An 18,267-nucleotide genomic window follows, 5' to 3' on the forward strand; every position below is an offset into this window, starting at 1 on the left:
ACTCGATTGTTCACTTTCCAAGTTTTCTTTGCATATTCTCAAGTTGTTTTTTTTTTGTATATTTCTCCTGAATATGATTTTAGTCTTTTTTCTCAATTCAACGAAAAAATAAATTGGTTCTCAAATGATTAACAAATTTCTGTAGAAAGATAATTATTAGTACTATGACAAAATTAATTATTGTATTAAATTTAGGGAAGTCGCGCTGGGAAAGTATCTTTTTTTAAAAAAAATTTGATAACGGTACCGCATCTTTATATTTTGTTGTTTTCTAGTTGCCTTTCAAGTGCTTGCAAAAATCAAAGAGCGCTGATTGTTGAAGTACGACAACTTAACGCCTGCTAGAATAGTTTATATTTCTTAATGGAAGCATATAAATTCATAAAAAACATACAACACAAAAGTACTAAGAACTAGGCAGCTAGCGAACCAACCTACAAAATCTCGCCCTACAATTTAATTGGCAAAATTAACATATTTGTTCAGTACTGTATTTAGAAAAAAAGACGCTGGTCTAGAATCCTACCACAGCGTTCAAACAGTTATTCAATTGACGCACAATACTTGGGTTAGGGCAGTGGTTCTCAACCTTTTTGTTCTCGCGACCCCCCAATTATAGTGTATGATAAATAAACCTGAGTAAATAAAAAACACATTTTAAAATTAGGATTTGGAACACTATATACGGATCTGTTCATAAGTTTAATGGTGAAAATAACGGCCCAAATAAACGTTAAAAGCGACATGCTTTATTTTCAAACGTTTCGGCAATTTCTAATGATCACTGATGATGGCATTAGAAATTGCCGAAACGTTTGAACAATAAAGCATGTTGCTTTTCACGTCTATTTGGGCCGTTATTTTCACCATTAAAATTAAGATTGTATCAAAATTAGGCTAAAATGTGCTATGCACAACAAGCTAAAGTTACGGTGTGAGCCAGGGTTGCCAGAGATTGACATTTTAGGTCAAATAATATTTAGCATGAACCTAGTGTGAGACTAAAGGTAATCAATGGAGGTCCTGTTCTTGGTGAGCAGCTATGAATTCCTTACAAATTTACAAAACGGTTAGTCGTTAACAGCAGTGCAATAATAAAGCTGTCTGTAAATTCTATTCCTCTTTGCCAAAACGGCAAGACCAAAATTTTATTACAGGTATTCTGTGGATGTTTTGGAAAAGGCTATTTAAAATGTTATGATACCGCTGAAAAGTAGAAATACTTTGCCTGTAACCTATTGTAAACCTAGCACAAATTTTATTGTTACTTGGCCTTAATTTCAATTTGGAACTAAAGCACCTATACTACAGTTGACGCTTTTGTACTGCAGAAAATTATTGCAGAAATACGCATCAAAATCAATTTTTCAATTTACGTTGTTAAAGTTCGTATAAACAAAGTTTGTAGGCCTCGTGAGCCCATGGTTTTACTTCATCCCACAATGTTTGGTTTTACTTCATCCCACCGTCGGACACAGCAGTTAAATTAGGACAATTTATTGTTTTTGGTTCAAATTTTGGGCCTTCTGGCAATCCTGGTTTGAGCGTCCAATCATTTTTATTAGACATCGTTTGACTGAAGCTAGGTTTGATTCCTTAATTGAAAAGTGTAATGGTGACGTCATAAACGCGACAGGTTCACTGCTGCAAAAGCCGCACAAAGACTAATGTTAGACCGGCGGTTATTTTGCTCCTTCTAAACTGCTAGACTGTTAGTTCCTATTGCCTAATTCTTATGATTATTTCCTTAATGAAATTGTTCATGGCGACCTCCCCAGACAGCCCTTTGCGACCCCCTTCACGACCCCCAGGTTGAGAACCACTGGGTTAGGGTGTCGGTTAGCATTTGAGTGTGGGTTGGTCAACTATTATTATATTTATTATTTATTAATAATACTTGGCCTACCCAAACGCTCTTCCGCGCCCTAACCCAAATAATGTCCGTTGTGGAAGGATTCTAGATCAGCACCAAAAAAAGTTATCCTCACACTAAGACTGGTCTAAATTTTATTAATTTAAAAAAATTAGAAAAAATATTAATATTCGCTAAATATTACAAGATAAAAACATTTGCTGACTGTTTAACCAACAAATTGGGATAGGCCTTAATCTCACCTTTCCAACAATGCTACACATGATGCCAATGAATGGGGGATACAAATTATTTCCTTATAAATTTCAGAAACATATTTTTCACTTTTATGCCGAGAAACAGTATCATTATAAATAAAATTTGCATTAATATATATTTTTTTTCATTAAACGGTAAAGTTATGTTTACAATAACATGAAAAAGAGAGATAAAACATGTTGTTATAAAATTCAATATTTTTTCAGGAATTGATAAAGTGCTCCCTATTATGTTAGGAGATGTAACACAAATCATTCTTCTAATAAAAAATTGAGTAAAATCAAGATTACCAACCAAGTTTCAACACTTTTTAAAAAAAGATATTTTTGTGCGAATTACTTGGCTTGTTCTGCCTTAGGTAGGGACTTTAATTATGGTGTTCTGGATTTCATTAAAATATTTTAATTTGATTTGCTGTTGTATTCAGCGGTAATGCACATTTATTACTTTTTTTTATTGAATAGAGTATTTTGATCAGGGCTGTGGAGTCGGTTAAAATAAACCCGAGTCCGACTCCGGCCAAATGTCGAACTATTTTTTCATGTTTTATTTAATTGGATAACAGGCTAGCAACAGGACACTCAAACTTTTTCGCGCAAATCAATAATGTTTTTGCAATATTGCTGCTGTTGTTGTGTGTTATCACATCTTTTGAAACACGATAACGCAAAGTTTAATTTTTGCGCTTGCTTTTTTATTTGCGCTGACATCGCAGCCTTACAACTGTGAGTGAATGCCCTCACGACACGTTTGTCAAAATCAACTCGTGCACGAGCAATTTGTTGTGTGCCCAATCCTAAAAGCCTCCTGAATTTACAGTTTAGCGCCAATTAAACCCAATGTTTTTCGCGTTTTCGCGACCGACGACAAACGTCACTATTTTCAAGTTGTCTCAGTGATATTTAATTAAAAATGCCAAAGTGCTTTTCGTAGAGAGGGGGGACGCAAGGCATGGGAAAATTACCAAGGGGGACACGGCTGAAAAAAAGTAGGAACCACTTTGTCTGACATCAGGTGGTTCTCAGCAGACGCTTTCTTCAAATTAAGACAGCAATAAAGCAAAATATAAGCTATACATTATAATGCTAAAAAGGAAAACTCTGTTTATTGATGAGCTACGCCAGAAGTATCCGTGTTTCAGAAACTGACTTTTTTTTTCGTATTACACTTTTACAACTTACATTTTGCCGCCTTAACAGTTTTAAAATTTGATACTGCGCATGCGCACCTCGGACTCGGGACTCGGGTAGTTTTACGTGGTCTTACCCGAGTCCCGAGTCCGACTCCGGCAAAACAAACCGACTCCGTCGAGTCCCGAGTCCGACTCCGCAGCCCTGATTTTGATTAGGATTGAAATATATATATATATATCAGAGTTTCCCAAACTTTTTGGACCACGGACCACTATTTGTAAATCTTTGTTTTGGCGGACTGCAATACAAAGCAAAAAATAAATAAAACCAAATTTTATACATTAACAAAACTGACAACATCAATTGGACGGATGGGATTGCTTCCCTCAGCTTAAATCATCAATTCATCATAAATTTGTAAGATTTACGATACTGGGCAGCAAAAGCTTTTGAAATCAATAAGTTGTGAATAACTGCGGCAATTTAATTATCTTTGGAAGAGTACACATACTGTACAACAGTGGTCGACAACCTTTTTCTAGTCGCGGGCTAAATCCAAACTGAGAAAGGTCTCTGCGGACCACACAAAATATTCACTAACAATTATGTTAGAACAACTGTAAATCAGGAAGGCTTCGCATGTTTTTGCACTTAAAAACGGGTTTAGTTACTTTTAAGGAGGCTGTAAAGTGTTGGCGCAAAGCGCAAAAAAAGCGTTTGTTTGGTTTAAAATTCAAGTCCACACGCCAATATTCATATTGAAAAGCGTAATAAAACCAACGTGATTGCTTAATGGGTAATCTAGTTTAGTGTTTGATAACCTACTCAAGTGTGGGCGCACCTGGCGAGCGCGATTTTTTGGGGGTATATCGGCATTTCACTCAAATTTCTTGCAAGTTTTTATTACATTTCAGAAATAAAAACTAAAAATGTATGTCCAATATTTTTATACATTTCTGTTTGTACGCGACGCACTTTGGCACTTGGCATTCGGTCTTCCACAGCGCAAGAAGCGCTAATCTATAGTTCATTCATGGACACTGGACAGCATCATAGCGTAAACAAACCTGATGTATAAGGATCGTTAACGCAAAGCGCGAACATTTTTCGCACTTACATAGTTAAAATAGTCAAAAAGTATGAGAAATAGAAAAAAATGGACTCGTGTCTAGTTTGTCAAAGAGGCTGCGAGTCGGATAAATTACATTCGGGCTGTAGGTTGTCGACCCCTGCTGTACAACGTAGACTATATGTGTAACTTTTTAATTTCATGTCATATCGCCACGGACCACATGTGCAGTCGTCCACAGTTTGGGAAAACCCTGATATATATAATACATTTGCACAGCCTATATATAGTTATCTTTCTTTCACATTTATTTTAGTGGCCGATACATGCACATGCAATTTAATTCCTACAGTTTTTAGTATTATGCAAAAAATCTTATTTTTAGCCTTTGACAGTTACAAGAGGCTACTTTTAGTATCATACTTTTTTACCTATTATTTTTCAGACCAAGAAGTGTTCTGTGTTTAACTAGCTCTCATGGAGTTTGCTTTGTGTTTAGCTTATGTTATCTAAATCTTGGTTTGTCCTTCACTTTGCATTTGTACTTTAATCAGTAAGGAGCTCTAGACTTTGTACCATAGCTTGCTAGTCTTTCAGTTACAGTGCTAATATGTTTATTAATATTATTATTCTGTATACTTGTTTTGTATAACATTGTTGTTTTATATTCTATTTGAACTAAAATAAGATGCACATGTTACTGGTGTATAAATTAATGTGATTTTAACAGATAATGACTTCTGTTTGTTTGTGATTAAACTAGATTAACATCTGGATTGTGAGGTAATACTGATAAAAAGAGTTGCCATTATCAAACAAATTGTGAATAGAGCATATTAAAACATGTTTTCTTAATTACCGGTCGAGGTTTAATGAGTTGCTGTTATATTTCAATTCTCAAAGTGCGTGGATGGGTTGTGCACGTTATCAATTGCGCTGTTTTGATTTAGATAGATTGTTATGAACAATTCTTAAATGTCAGGCTTGGGTTAAATTCTAAAATGAGCATTTGCATCTATCGACAGGGTTGCGGAGTTGATTAAACAACAAACAGTTTGACTTCAGCAGAAAAGGGTAAGTGTGATGCTAAATTTGTTAAATCTATCGAGTAGGTGTACAGTCTGTATTTAATTTTTTTACCCACATAGGCTGGATATAAAGCAATCTCATTATAGGGGTGTCTTATAACTCATGCCCCAACCTATCGATTTACTGTGTTCAGCCTGATCAGTTTTACATCCTGAGCATTCGAGGGTCAGACTCGGGTGGTCTTACGGAGTCCCTAGTCCAACTTCGCAGCCTTGCCAGGCTACTTTTCTTGCTAGCATATGTCTTGAAAGTAAATGCAAGATTGTATATAAAACAGTATTATTATTTGATTAAACTAAGTTTGTATACATTTAACCAATTAATTTGTGTTATTAAAGTGAATATTGGTGAGTGCTGTTTTTGTGAAGACAATGAATACAGCGGAGCTCAACATCATACAGATTTGCAGAACGATAACCAACTAAGTTACAACACTTTTGGAAAACAGATATTTCTGTGCGAACTTGGCTTGTTCTGACCGAGGTAGGGACTTTAATAATCATGTTGTTCTTGATTTCATTAAAATGTTTAGTTTGATTTGCTGTTGTATATAGCTGTAATGCACTTCTAATATTTTTTTATTGAACGGAGTATTTTTATTAGGATTAAAATATATTTGTAATACATTTGTATAGCCTATATATAATAATCTTTGTTTAACATTCGTTTTAGTTGATGATACCTGTACATGCAATTTGCTAAATTCCTACAGTATTTAGTATTATGCAAAAAATCTTACTTTTGACAGTTACAAGAAGCTACTTTTGTTATCAAACTTTTCTAACAAGAAAAAGTTGAACCTAGAAAATGTAAGTTTTTATCTTTAAACTGCTAAAAACTAAATAAATATTTGCTTGCAAAAATCAAATAAGTTTCCACAAATATTTATTAATTTGTAAATAAACAATATTTATATTTTAAAATCACACATCGACAAATTTTAATCGACTATATTTACAAAATTGTCGCCAAATGTTTTTTTGTTTTTATTCCTCGCTTCGACTCGATTGTTCACTTTCCAAGTTTTCTTTGCATCTTCTCAAATAGTTTTCAGTTGTTTCAATAAATTTCTTCTTTACTTCTTCACTTGGATCCTCGACTTTCTTGTAAGCTTCCAGAGCTCGTTTGAAATATTTCACCGCATCAGTGATCCGCGAGGTTCGCTCACACACAAAACCGAGGTTGTGTAAACAAATTGCGTAAACTTGATGCTTGGAAGCTTCGACGCCGAAAGTTGTTTCCATTAAAGAAATTGCTTTTTTTAAATTTAGCTCCCGACTTTCTTGATTACCGATTAAATATTCGATCCATTCGATGTAATGCAAACACCAAACCAAGTTTAAAACCCGAAACTTCTCATCGACGTTTTTGTGGATATTTTTGTTTTCATCAATCTGGAGTCGGATGTCGCGCATCAGTGGAAGCACGTGATCGCGCACAATGGGCTTCATTGTGACGTCACTTTCAATCATCTTTATGTTTGTGTCCCTCAACCCCTCAGCACAAAACCGAACACCCTCAACTGCTTCCTCAGGATCCCAGTCATTTGCGAAAATAATTGAAGATATTTGAAAAACTAAAATGGATTCCAAATATTTATTCTCTTCTTTCAGTTTAATTCCAAGTTGTCGAAAATCTTCCGCTGTCGTACCTTGGGCGATTTGCCGAAGGTCACCCGCGACGCGATTTGCTCGAAGAAAGTTTTCCTCCTTCACAGAGGTCACGTATTGTCGGATGAGCGCAAGTGCAGTTTCCCTTTCTTAAAGAAAATTATTTAAGGAAAAATTCTGTGTTTGTTTATTTGGCGTTTAATAAAATATTTCAATACAAATTAGTTTATTTTAAGGGTTTAGATTAGAATTAGATGACATAATAATAAAATACGTAATTAAGTTTATTATGAAAGTAAATTAAAATATTTTTTTAAGGCACTATGATTGCTTTAACAAAATAACGAAAAAACACTTCAATCTTACTATGTGAGTCAAAATAATCTTCAATTGAGTTTATTTTGCCACCTGCAACGTGAAAATACAAATTTTTTTATAATTTTATTTGTATAACATGACGTCATTCCGTGAAAAAAAAAAAACTTCCTGAAATAGGAGATTTGTTGCTTGTATGTGCTTTAATAACGTTACGCTATGTGGGTAATACCTTGTCAAATTTAAATTTAGTTTTTAATTTCAAATATAAGTATTTTTACATTATATTAATTTAATTAAAAAAAATATTTAAAAAATTCATTTGTAAAAAATGTAAGTATTCTATATGTGTGTTATTCTGTCGAATAATTGAGTTTAAGAACTTAGTTTCGTTGCTAGGCAAATCAGAGCTGGAATTCCAAAAGTTAAATAAACTTTATTGAAAAATATATAGACAAGAGATATTTTTACTTTGTTTTGGATCTATTAATTATCTCAACCTTAGAATCACGAACATGTGAGTCAAAGTAAAATTCTATATAAAATAAATAATGTGACATGACTTTGCAAGACGACTGAAAGCTAATTTAATTAGCCTCAGGTGCCTGGTGGATTAAGTGTTAAACCTCTGGTATACAATTAATTATTATTTTAGTTTTCACGGCGCACTCATTCAGGAAAATATATTTTTTTTGAACAGCCTTAGGCCTACAGTACCCTTAATCCGGCCCTGGTTGCAACCAGTAATTTAATCTTGCAACTATAATATTCTCCTGTGCCATTCCAGTTTGCAAGCCAAAAAAAGCGCGGGGCCCGTGGCAGCTGCTCCATCTGCTACTATGTTAATCTGACCCTACCTGTATTATTGTTAAGTACAAGTAACACAAAAAAGCATCTTACCTGAGGTTTTAGACATATTTGGAATTGGAGGTTCACCTTTAAATCACATCAAAAAACAGCTTAATTTTTTTTAGCTAACTTATAAACAGCATCTGCAACAGATCAAAGTTACCTGAATCCAATAAAATATAATTTTGCGTTAACTTTTCGTCTTTGTCATCAATAACAAAATATTCAAGAATGGTAGAAATTTTGTTTTTGTTTGAAACTGGTTCCTCAGAAATATTCAAAAATATTTGGTTCCAAGGAGAATCAAAGGCATCTTCAAGCTCATGGCTTTCACAATCAAGTTTAAATTTTGATTTTAAATCTGGATCTTGTTTCACTTTTAGCTTGACAATTATTTTGTCACATTTTCTAAAAAACACATACTACTATTAACATCACTAACATTTTAAGTGAAATAGAATATACCTTAGTTTTAGTGTTTCCATATTGTAAACCTTTTCGTCAGAACCTTTTAAATGGTCAATGCCAGGACAAAAGTCAACAAGTATAAGAGAAAGACGTATTGCATTTTTTCTACTGTTATTCACCCATTGTGGCTTTGTGAAAATCAATGACTTTTGCTTTAGAATCTTCATTTGCAGAAAGTTTTCGCAGATAACTTTAAAGCTAGATAGCAAACCTTTTTTAAGATATTTGTTTGGTTGGTATATCTACAATTCAAGAAAACTTACAACGAAAAGTGCTCGGTTTCAAATCTGATCTCAGAATCGTTTTCATAAATCACCTCATCGTGTTCAGTCCATGTTTTGCCATTTTCACTGGTCTGTGGATAAAATTTTTTTAACAACAAATTTATAGGAATATAAACATTAATGTTTGTTGTGGTTTACTAGACCATAATAATACAGGTAAATATCCTTTTCCGTCTGAACTTGTGCCAACCATTTTTTATCTATACATATATATATTACTTTTGTACAATGTACAACAATTAAGCAAACAAACCATACAAAAGAAAATCTTTAATTAGCTAATTTTACGTTATCCAGCATGGTGGTATATTCAAGTTTTGTGGCCTAAGAATATTATAAAAATTTTAAAATTAAAGTTCTATCTTTACCAATTAGCAAGCTTAACAAATAAAGATTTAATGAAACGAAAATGAGGAATTGAGGAAACATAATACTGTTATGACACTAAGCAGGATTGAGAGTTTGATGGTCATAGGCGGAACTCACTGAAATCTACAACTACTGTAAATTAGTGGCATATATACTTTGTAATACAAACTTTTTGTATACCTTGTAATCCAGCAATTGAGCTCTGCTCAAAATTTTTTTCGATTCTAATGGCTTATTTGGCAATAATTGCGATATAAAAACAAATGAAATTTTAAGTAAAAAATACAAAACACTAGCTTTATTCTAACAAATCTGTTTAAAATTTGTACTTACCATAACTTTAACAGGCGTACTGCTCTCGGTAATATAGCAAGTTGGTAAAGTTATTTCAATAGGTTTGTCAAACTTCAAACCATGAGGTAGGCATTCCAATGTTGGAGTCATTGTATCCTTTAAAGTAAACAACAAAACTACGCATTTTTATAGGCATAAACTTTAATTAGTAAACTAAATAATGTACCAAGCAAACATCTCTATTTTTGATTTAACGTGTTTGTTGAGCATATTTAGAAGAAACCTATGATCAACCTAGCTCTTCCATACTTCCTTATCCCCTTGCATTTGCGGAAGTCAGTAACTGACCAGTTAATCCCCAATAAGTCGCTTTTGAGCTAGATAGTTCAATGCAGCTGCTTAACAAACTCATCCATTTATTGCAATACTAACAGATGTGTATTGCTGTGCTGTTGTAAACTGTATTTAATAGAAGTTGAGCTAGACTGGATTTTTGAATATACATTATGTTTCGCTATCTGACAATGTGCTGGCTAAATTGTTTGTTTAGTTGCGAATTTATGGAGTCAAATCCTTGTTAAAAAAAGTAAACATGTTTATTTCCATTTAAACAGTTTTTTAAATTCGCATCTAGAAAAAAAAGATTCTGTTATTCTCATTGCTGAAGCAAACTGATTCAATACTGAATAACGTTTTGTTTCAAACTAAAACTTACGGATTGTCCCACATCTCTTGGATGAGATCGGAAATTAAGCTGAGTTGGGCGGTTCAAAGCATTTTGTGGAAATTTGACCTTGCCTCCACCAACTTTTAATGTTTCTTCATTTACCCAAGGTGTAAAAGGTGCTAAAGAATGGAAAAAACAAATTTATTTTTTTATGTTATTATAAGGGCGATTATACTCTGACTTGTCAAAAAAGTAAAAATTTTGCAAATTAGGTCAAAATTTATACATTTGTAAAAATTTGTTAAAATCGTTTACAAAATTAACAAATGCTGTAGTGAGCTATTCAAAATTGTTGTTCAGTTTATTATTTTATCAAATTTAGTTTTAAATTGCATTCAACAACATTTTAACTGCATAACATCTTCATAAGATTAATATAGCCTATGGTATATACAAGGCCGGCAGAATTAATCATGCAGGCCAGGTTAATTGCAACAAATGCATTAAACAGTATTACTGTGTCTTTTTTCGGTGGTAATTTGCCATTATTTCCTATTTTGAATAATATGCTAGGTCATGAGTTTTTAGTAATTATTTTACAATGTATTTCAACCAAACTGTTTACTCAACAATTTTCGCAAAAACACAACGTCTTAATTGTTTTTCCTAGGCATTTATGTAGTGCACGTGATAAATTACGGTTTAAGTGCTTTTGTGTTTATGGTTCGTTTTATGATGTATTGCTTATGTCAATAATTGTCTATATGGCTATGCGAAGCATCGCCAACTCACGCCCAAGTGTTAAATGCTGAGTGGCCTGTTCTGCCATTAACTGACAGTCAGCAGTTTAATTGTCTGTTACTTTTTAAGACGGCTTGTAAAAGGGCTCTTTCTTTTGTTATCGTCTTGCTGGTTGTTCGTTTATCATCTAATACAGTTAATAATTTTCAATAGCTTTGTGGTTGGCAAACGAGTTTACACACGCAACCTTAAAACGAGAGTCAAAGTCTTTTACAATCAATCACATGCCCCACACTTATATAGTTGTTTGTCTTTTTGACCTGCCCATAATATTAATTAAGCATTTTCAAAAGCTTTGCATAAACCCCAAAAAATAACTTAATTGTGAACCTCCGGTCAACAGTAAAACATCAAAAAAAATGACTGATGACCCCAAAATGCGAATACAATACTTCTGTACAACAAACCATTGTTTAAATTAATATATTCCTGATAGGTCAAAATTTTGTCAAAATAAATTATTTTTGGGTCAAAATTTGTCAAAAATTTAATTTTTTAGGTCAGAATTTCTTATTTTTTAGTTTAAAAAATAATTGCCCTAGTTATTATATATCAGTTATTATATATTACAGGCAACAGAAGTTAAATATATTTTATTGATGTTGTAACATCCCATGTATAAAGTGAAATAGTTCATACTTTCGACCAGCGCTGCCTAAACGGTAAGCCATGGAAGGCTGCCAGGTGCACTGCAGGCAAATGGAAAACTTGTTCATAATATGAGACATATATTTATTTAACACCCATTTTAACAACCAAATGTAACTAACGACCCCCTTCCAAAGAGTCTAAAGCTGCTAAATCAGTACAGTTAATTTTGTATGGTAATAATAGGCATCTTGTAATAATGATTGGTATTTAATTGTCGTCTTTGCGACCCCCAGAGAAAAGGCAAACGACCCACCCGGGGGTTGCGACCCCAGGTTGAAAACCACTGTTCTAGGGTCATTGAGAATACAGTACTTTATGCAACTATGAAGCCTATGAAATAAAAACTTGACAAAAATTCAAAAGAAAAAATTGTATATAAAATAATTGCGCATGCCGTGTTCTCCGGCACATATTTGGAAGTTTGCAAGTGTGACTCTTTAAAATGGTTTAGAAACACTACTTTAGACTGTGGCTTTTCTTACCATAACAGTTGATGTTAATTATGTCATTCCCAGCTTGCTGACCTTGATCTGAATAAATGTAAGATAAAACAATTTCAGTTAAACTAACTTGTAATCATATTCTGTATTAAGCGAATCAGCAGGTGTGTTTTAATTTCTACCTCTGCTGGTGTAATTTTACATTATTTGGAAGTTGCTTGTATTAACACAAAGTAGCAATCATTGCATATGATTGTTTCTCCACTTGCTCCTCTCTGAGCCTGTGTAGCTAAGTTGGTAGAACGACGGTCCCGGTATGACAATGGTCGTGAGTTTGAATCTCACTGCAGGCGAGTTTTTTTGTAGCCTGCTTTGTTTGCATCAGATTTGTTAAGTCTACTTTTGTTAACCTCTCGATTGCATTGAAATCCTTGGACTTTGGTGACCTTCAGCTTGACTTGCAGGCTGGTTGTCCAAGTCTAAATATTAAAGTTTCACTTTTATCCTAACCACTAAGCTCAAAATGCTGTTTTTGATTCAACAAATTGTGAAAAAGAATTAACTAAATAAAGTAAGTTAGATTGTCAAACATCAAATTGCAATAATTAAAATTAGAAAAGCTACTAAACTGATTAGTATCTTCTAAATAAAATTTCCATTGAGTTTAACTCCTTTATTCCAAAATAGTTATACACGACGATTTTTGAAGGAGAAGTTGATTGGTTGGGTGAATATAAATGTGAGGGGGCCTAATTTTTCTTACCTGGAATTTGAGATGAAATGTTTGTTTTTAAAGGCGGACCTATTAAACATAAAATCAGGTGGTGAGACAAAGTTTAACTTTAGGCAGCAAAATTTTTTATAAAAGACAGCAAAGTGATAATGACAAAAGCTTTTGCAAACTGATCTCACCTGACTCCACTTCAAAACAATGATGCTTTATCCTTATTTCATCCCCATCCTCAACCAAATATCCAAGAGTGGTGCAAATTTCATTTTTGTGTGAAGGGGGCACCTCATTGATGGTAATCATGATTTGATTCATTGGCGAATCAAAGGCATCGTTTATCTCATTAACTTCGGGGTGAATTTTGAACTTTGACTCTAATTCTGGGTCTTGTTCGACATTTAGTGTAATAAGCAATTGACTGCATCTTCTGCAAGAAAATGTATTCTAGCTATCCAAATTCTAATCTTACAATTCAAGTAAAATATTTACCGAAGCTTTATTGATGCCTTGTAATCCCATTTTTCATCGAAGCCTTCTAGATGATTAAATCCAGGATTATAGTTCTCAAGAAGAAAAAGTGAAAGCCTGATAGCATGCTTTCGCATGCTAGACACCCATTTTGGTTTTGTAAAAATTAAAGTCATATTTTTAATATCACTTCTTTGTCCAACCATTTTGTCCACCACTTTCAAGCTATTTGAATAAAATGTTTTCTAAACAATTTGTTTTTAAAGAATTTTTCAATTAAAAATTAAACTTACCAGGGGTGATTTGTTTGAAAGGATATTGTGGAATCGGTGTATGTCACTTCATTGTGCTTTGTCCATTGAATACCGTCTTGACTGGTCTGCACCTAAAATTCAGCAAGGAGCAGATTTGGTCAAAATTTGATAAAAAGAATAAACCTGTGTTGTAACAAAGAGCCAAAATAAAAATCTTTGCCAAACCAACTTTGAGCCAGGAAAACCGCATTGGTCAAACTGTGTTCCAACTAGGACTGTGGAGGCGGTTAAAAATAAAGTCCAACTCCGGCGAAATGTGCAATTTAATCGAGTCCTGAGTCTGGCTTTGACTTTACTGTCTGTATTTTACCAATTTACATAACTAAATTAAGGGGGATTCAGTTATAGTTTACGGCCTTATCAGTTTCAAAATTTGGTACTACGCATGACACGTTGGACTCCGATAGTTTAAGTCAGACTCTGAAACCCTGGTTCTTACCCTGCTAAAATAGTACTGACCACCATTATGGGATACTCTAATGATATACAAAGTGCCTTTAAAGGAACTCATGTGGGTCCTAAATTGGTCGACTGATTTGTTGGTCTACCGAAGGCTTCCAGGTTACTATGATATGTAAAAGCGTTTATCAAATAGAAGATTTCACCAGGGATATTATGTTGTGCACATATTTGTTTGTTTGTTTCAAAATTTTAACAGGGGAGAATATTAAGAAATTACCACAACAAAAATGATACATGTGTTGAAAGTAACGATAGAATTTTACTACAGCTCCTGCATCTGCCAAATAAATGGTTAATAGTTAACTCTGCATATGGTTTCCTTTTGCAGCTGTTCTGTGTGAGTGTACAAATATTCTAATTATAAATGATGTTATTCTAATATTAAATGATGTTGAAACATTAGACCAGCGTTTCCCAACTGGTGCGCCAGGAAATTTTTCACATAGATGCACTTGCTCTCTTTGCTTTACCTGACAGCAAAACTTTATTTTTTTTAAATATATAAACGCAAATTTTATCTTGCTATGCGCGAATGTTTAATGGTAAAATTAGTAACGGTATATTTTGAATATGTCATGAAAATACATGAAGGCCTGTAATACTTTTACATTTTTTTATGTGTCGACAGTCGAGCGCTGTATTGCCTTGGACTCGGTGCAAACTGAAATTTCTTTTAAAGTATCGGGTTACTGCACCTTCCTTACACATTCGCAATATGTCCATTGCATCGTAAGTAACACCTATTTAAGTCTCAAATGACAAAGTGCATTTCATGCAAACTTTTTACATGGTTACCGTTTAGCCATTTAGGTGTGGAGATAATATAGTGCTAAAAGTTTTAAAAAATAGACGTTTGTAAAGAATACATGAATTCTGACATAATTGTGATGTCACATGTCCTCTGCCAACTAAAATTCAGATATGCCATTCCATCTTTAGCCCGCCATATGAATTGAATTGCTTCTGTTGGCCCGCGACAAAATATGGTTGGACCATGCTGTTTTACATAATTCCAATGCCTTCCTAACTTCACCACTTACTTCCCCAAAAATCCACTCTAAACAAATTCCACCCATATCATAACCAAAGCTCCACCAAGAGCAAAGAGTTAGGTGTCAACACAGCATCCCTTAATGGCCACATGGATCTTATACCAAAAATGCATTATTTAGGTTTTATTATGGAGTTGGGCTTATTAATATGGTATTACCCTTAGTAATTTTTTTGAATTTGAATTCTAGAATTCAAAATTAAAGTATTTAAATGACACATTCCAACATTTGAATAATTAAAAGTTGTCAATACAGAATAAAAATGAAAACATTCTTTCATTCACAGATAGTTTTAAAAAAAATAGGAATTCGGAGAAGGAAAGTTGAATTAAGCGTTTCGGAGATGAATCTTCAACCTTTCATTAAAATCCCGTTGGCTGATGTTGGCTCTTCGCTAACAGAGGAAGAGGGATAGCCAACATATTTAGCAGGACTCCTGCCATATTGGGTATAATAAATAAAACATAAAAATTTTACTATACCTCAACTTGATTGGGTTCAGTATGCGAAGTTGGTAAGTTAATGCAAACTTTTCTTGGTTTTATTTCTGGCGACAAATCAACTTGTGCGGGAATATTTGCATCTGAGATCAATAAATAAATGAGTACTTCATTCCTTTGTATCACTAAACAACTATGTTTGTACAAAAATATGTAAAAAATCTACTATCTGCTTTGTATCACAAACTAAACTAAAATATTGGTCTGATTAGTTTTTTTTGAAAGTATTAAAAGAAAACAATGTCAAAAACACTCATAACACAAAAGATATATGCCAGCAACAGAGAAGGGTATTATACCTTGGGGTTCCATCATTGGCTGCGAACCAACGCCTGCAAGATTGTTTTCAGTGCTCCTATTTATCTCAATTCCTCTTATCTGTTGCAACACAAAGTGTGTTTTGAAGAAATGCAGTTCTCATATTGTTTTAAAAAAGCCTATTTTTGTTTTGAAAATGATATTCAAAGATTGGCAAACTAATTTTAAAGGTATTATGTTAACTACCTGCTATGTAACAAATGCGTATACATACAATTTATAAATATATAGTTATATTTGTTACTAACTAAAATTGACAAAGCTGTAGTAACAATAATATTCAATACAAAATCAGCAATGTCAACAGTTTCCAGTATACTTTTAGGTTCATCAAAATTATAGTTCAGGTATTTTATACTTACAAGGTTCCTATTTTCCATATTAAACTAATAAAAAAACGGCGCTGGTCTAGAATCCTACCACAACGCGCATTATTTGGGTTAGGTTGCGGGTTAGCGTTTGGGTTAAGGTGGGTCAAGTATTATTATTAAATAAAGAATACAATAATACTTGACCCACCCACACCCAAACGCTAACCAGCACCCTAACTCAAATTTTGTGCGTTGATTTCATAACTGTGGTAGGATTCTAGACCAGCGCCAAAAAAACTTCACAAGGCAAATGTAAAATTCATCCCTGGTGTATTTTTTGTTACCTGCCTCAAAGTAAAGAGGAACTACTTCTGAATAGTTTTGTTTGTGTGTTCAGACCTTACAACTCGGTCACACCTCAATGAAAATTTCTTTCAGCCATTCATTGTTACAACTGATCGTGACAGGGAAATTTGAGACAGCACTGTATATGTTATCCATTCTATTTGATAATATGTACTGAAAATTTGGCGCTGGTCTAGAATCCTACCACTTTTTTTTTTTTTTTTTTTTTTTTAGCGGCAGAAGGTACAGTACCAAAATTTAGTTTTTATAATTTAAATTCCAAAGGTTAAAGTATAGCTGGTTAGGCTGGTCATATTTTTCCCAAAGGTGAAAGCATTTTTCCTATAAATTTGTACAGGGGGATATTATCTTGCAAGTGGCGACACCTGGCGTATTTTATTGAAGGTTCACGGTCATTTATGTTTGCATTTTGCCCGAATTTAGAATTGTGTAGCTGCCCTTGTGCTGGGTCTACCCTAATGATAAACACGCCGTCACAAAGAGCCAACCCTCTTCTGTACAGCAAGAGAAAAAATAAACCCCTATATGCATGGTGCGACGCCTAGCGGAACTCTTAGCGTACCCTATATTATAAAATACTTGTCACTAGGTGGCAGCAGAGAAACTCTGGTCGAGTCTTGGGGTAGCCTTATTCTATTCCTAAAGCGTAACTATAAGTGTTTAGTGCATTAGCCTTTCTTGACAGAGTCCATTCTTTGAGGGTAATTTTGCTGGAATATCTACGGCCGCCTAGCATACGAAATTGCATTGACGTGCGCAAGTCTAGAATCCTACCACAATATTTCGGCTTTTTGCCCGAATTTAGAATTGTGTAGTTGCCCTTGTGCTGGGTCTACCCTAATGATAAACACACCGCCAGAAAGAGCCAACCCTCTTCTGTACAGCGAGAGCAAAAATAAACCCCCATATGCATGGTGCGACGCCTAGCGGAACTCTTAGCGCACCCTATATTACAAAATACTTGTCACTAGGTGGCAGCACAGAAACTCTGGTCGAGTCTTGGGGTAGCCTTATTCTATTCCTAAAACGTAACTATGAGTGCTTAGTGCAATAGCCTTTGTGTACTAGCCCTTGTGCTGGGTCTGCCCTAATGATGAACACGCCGTCATAAAGAAGCCATGATCGGACATATTTGGTAAACACACCACCGGCCACGAGGACACATTGGTATCCGTGGCGTGTTGAAGTTATTGGTCCAATGATGTCGATTTCTACCCTTTCTACCGGGTTCTTCGCAAGATCGTTCCAAGGGGGCTTTTGGTGTTTTTGAGGGTTTCTTATTTAATCTGTACAATACCGTTCAGTCTCAGACGTGTCGTTCCACGACCTTGGCACATTTTTTTACGAATCCCCAGGTGACCACCGCCTAGCTTTGTATCGTGAAGTAAAACAAGGATTTTGAGCCTAAGTTCATGCGGTGTTACAAGTCCTAAAAGTGTTTTATCATGGTTGTAGAAATGAATTAAACCGTCGCCAAAATGACTCCATAGGTACCTGATCATACGTGAGGTATTTGACACTGTGTTAAATGGGGGGTCTATGCCCTTGCCTTAACCATTGGAAAGCTGGAGCTATT

General features: G+C 34.3%; 1 protein-coding gene and 1 long non-coding RNA gene across 5 annotated transcripts; one reads left to right on the top strand and one right to left on the bottom strand.

Moving 5' to 3' along the window:
* The first annotated feature begins 5,833 nt into the window (after positions 1 to 5,833).
* LOC146162885 (uncharacterized) lies at positions 5,834 to 7,102 on the top strand. Its single transcript, XR_014494647.1, has 3 exons — positions 5,834 to 5,905; positions 6,171 to 6,231; positions 7,036 to 7,102. It is a non-coding gene; the product is annotated as an uncharacterized LOC146162885 (long non-coding RNA).
* LOC146162886 (uncharacterized) lies at positions 6,297 to 16,811 on the bottom strand. 4 transcript variants are annotated; one of them, XM_083383858.1, is made up of 17 exons: positions 16,670 to 16,811; positions 15,996 to 16,074; positions 15,679 to 15,779; positions 13,662 to 13,753; positions 13,390 to 13,593; positions 13,083 to 13,327; positions 12,934 to 12,972; positions 12,581 to 12,649; positions 12,213 to 12,260; positions 10,327 to 10,457; positions 9,651 to 9,767; positions 8,928 to 9,019; positions 8,662 to 8,862; positions 8,360 to 8,604; positions 8,248 to 8,283; positions 7,399 to 7,440; positions 6,297 to 7,181 (listed from the first exon to the last, which is right to left on the bottom strand). In XM_083383858.1, exons 2-17 carry the CDS (start codon positions 16,009 to 16,011, stop codon positions 6,409 to 6,411), a joined length of 2,451 nt encoding a protein of 816 aa, XP_083239984.1. In that variant the 5' UTR covers positions 16,012 to 16,074; positions 16,670 to 16,811; the 3' UTR covers positions 6,297 to 6,408. The 4 variants fall into 4 exon arrangements, with proteins under 4 accessions (XP_083239984.1, XP_083239982.1, XP_083239981.1 ...); XM_083383856.1 differs by lacking the exon at positions 16,670 to 16,811 and adding an exon at positions 16,377 to 16,464 and having other exon boundaries at positions 13,083 to 13,324; XM_083383855.1 differs by lacking the exon at positions 16,670 to 16,811 and adding an exon at positions 16,377 to 16,464.
* Positions 16,812 to 18,267: the final 1,456 nt, after the last annotated feature.

Source organism: Ascidiella aspersa, chromosome 3 (assembly GCF_963924565.1).
Source record: "Ascidiella aspersa chromosome 3, kaAscAspe10.2, whole genome shotgun sequence".
NCBI classification, from domain to species: Eukaryota; Metazoa; Chordata; class Ascidiacea; order Phlebobranchia; family Ascidiidae; genus Ascidiella; species Ascidiella aspersa.

Coding starts and splice junctions, on each gene's coding strand:
- LOC146162886 (XM_083383855.1), bottom strand. Junction 12,973..13,082: donor TTGTTTTGAAGTGGAGTCAG/GTGAGATCAGTT, acceptor TATGTTTAATAG/GTCCGCCTTTAAAAACAAAC. Junction 7,182..7,398: donor AGATTATTTTGACTCACATA/GTAAGATTGAAG, acceptor ATTTTCTTTAAG/AAAGGGAAACTGCACTTGCG.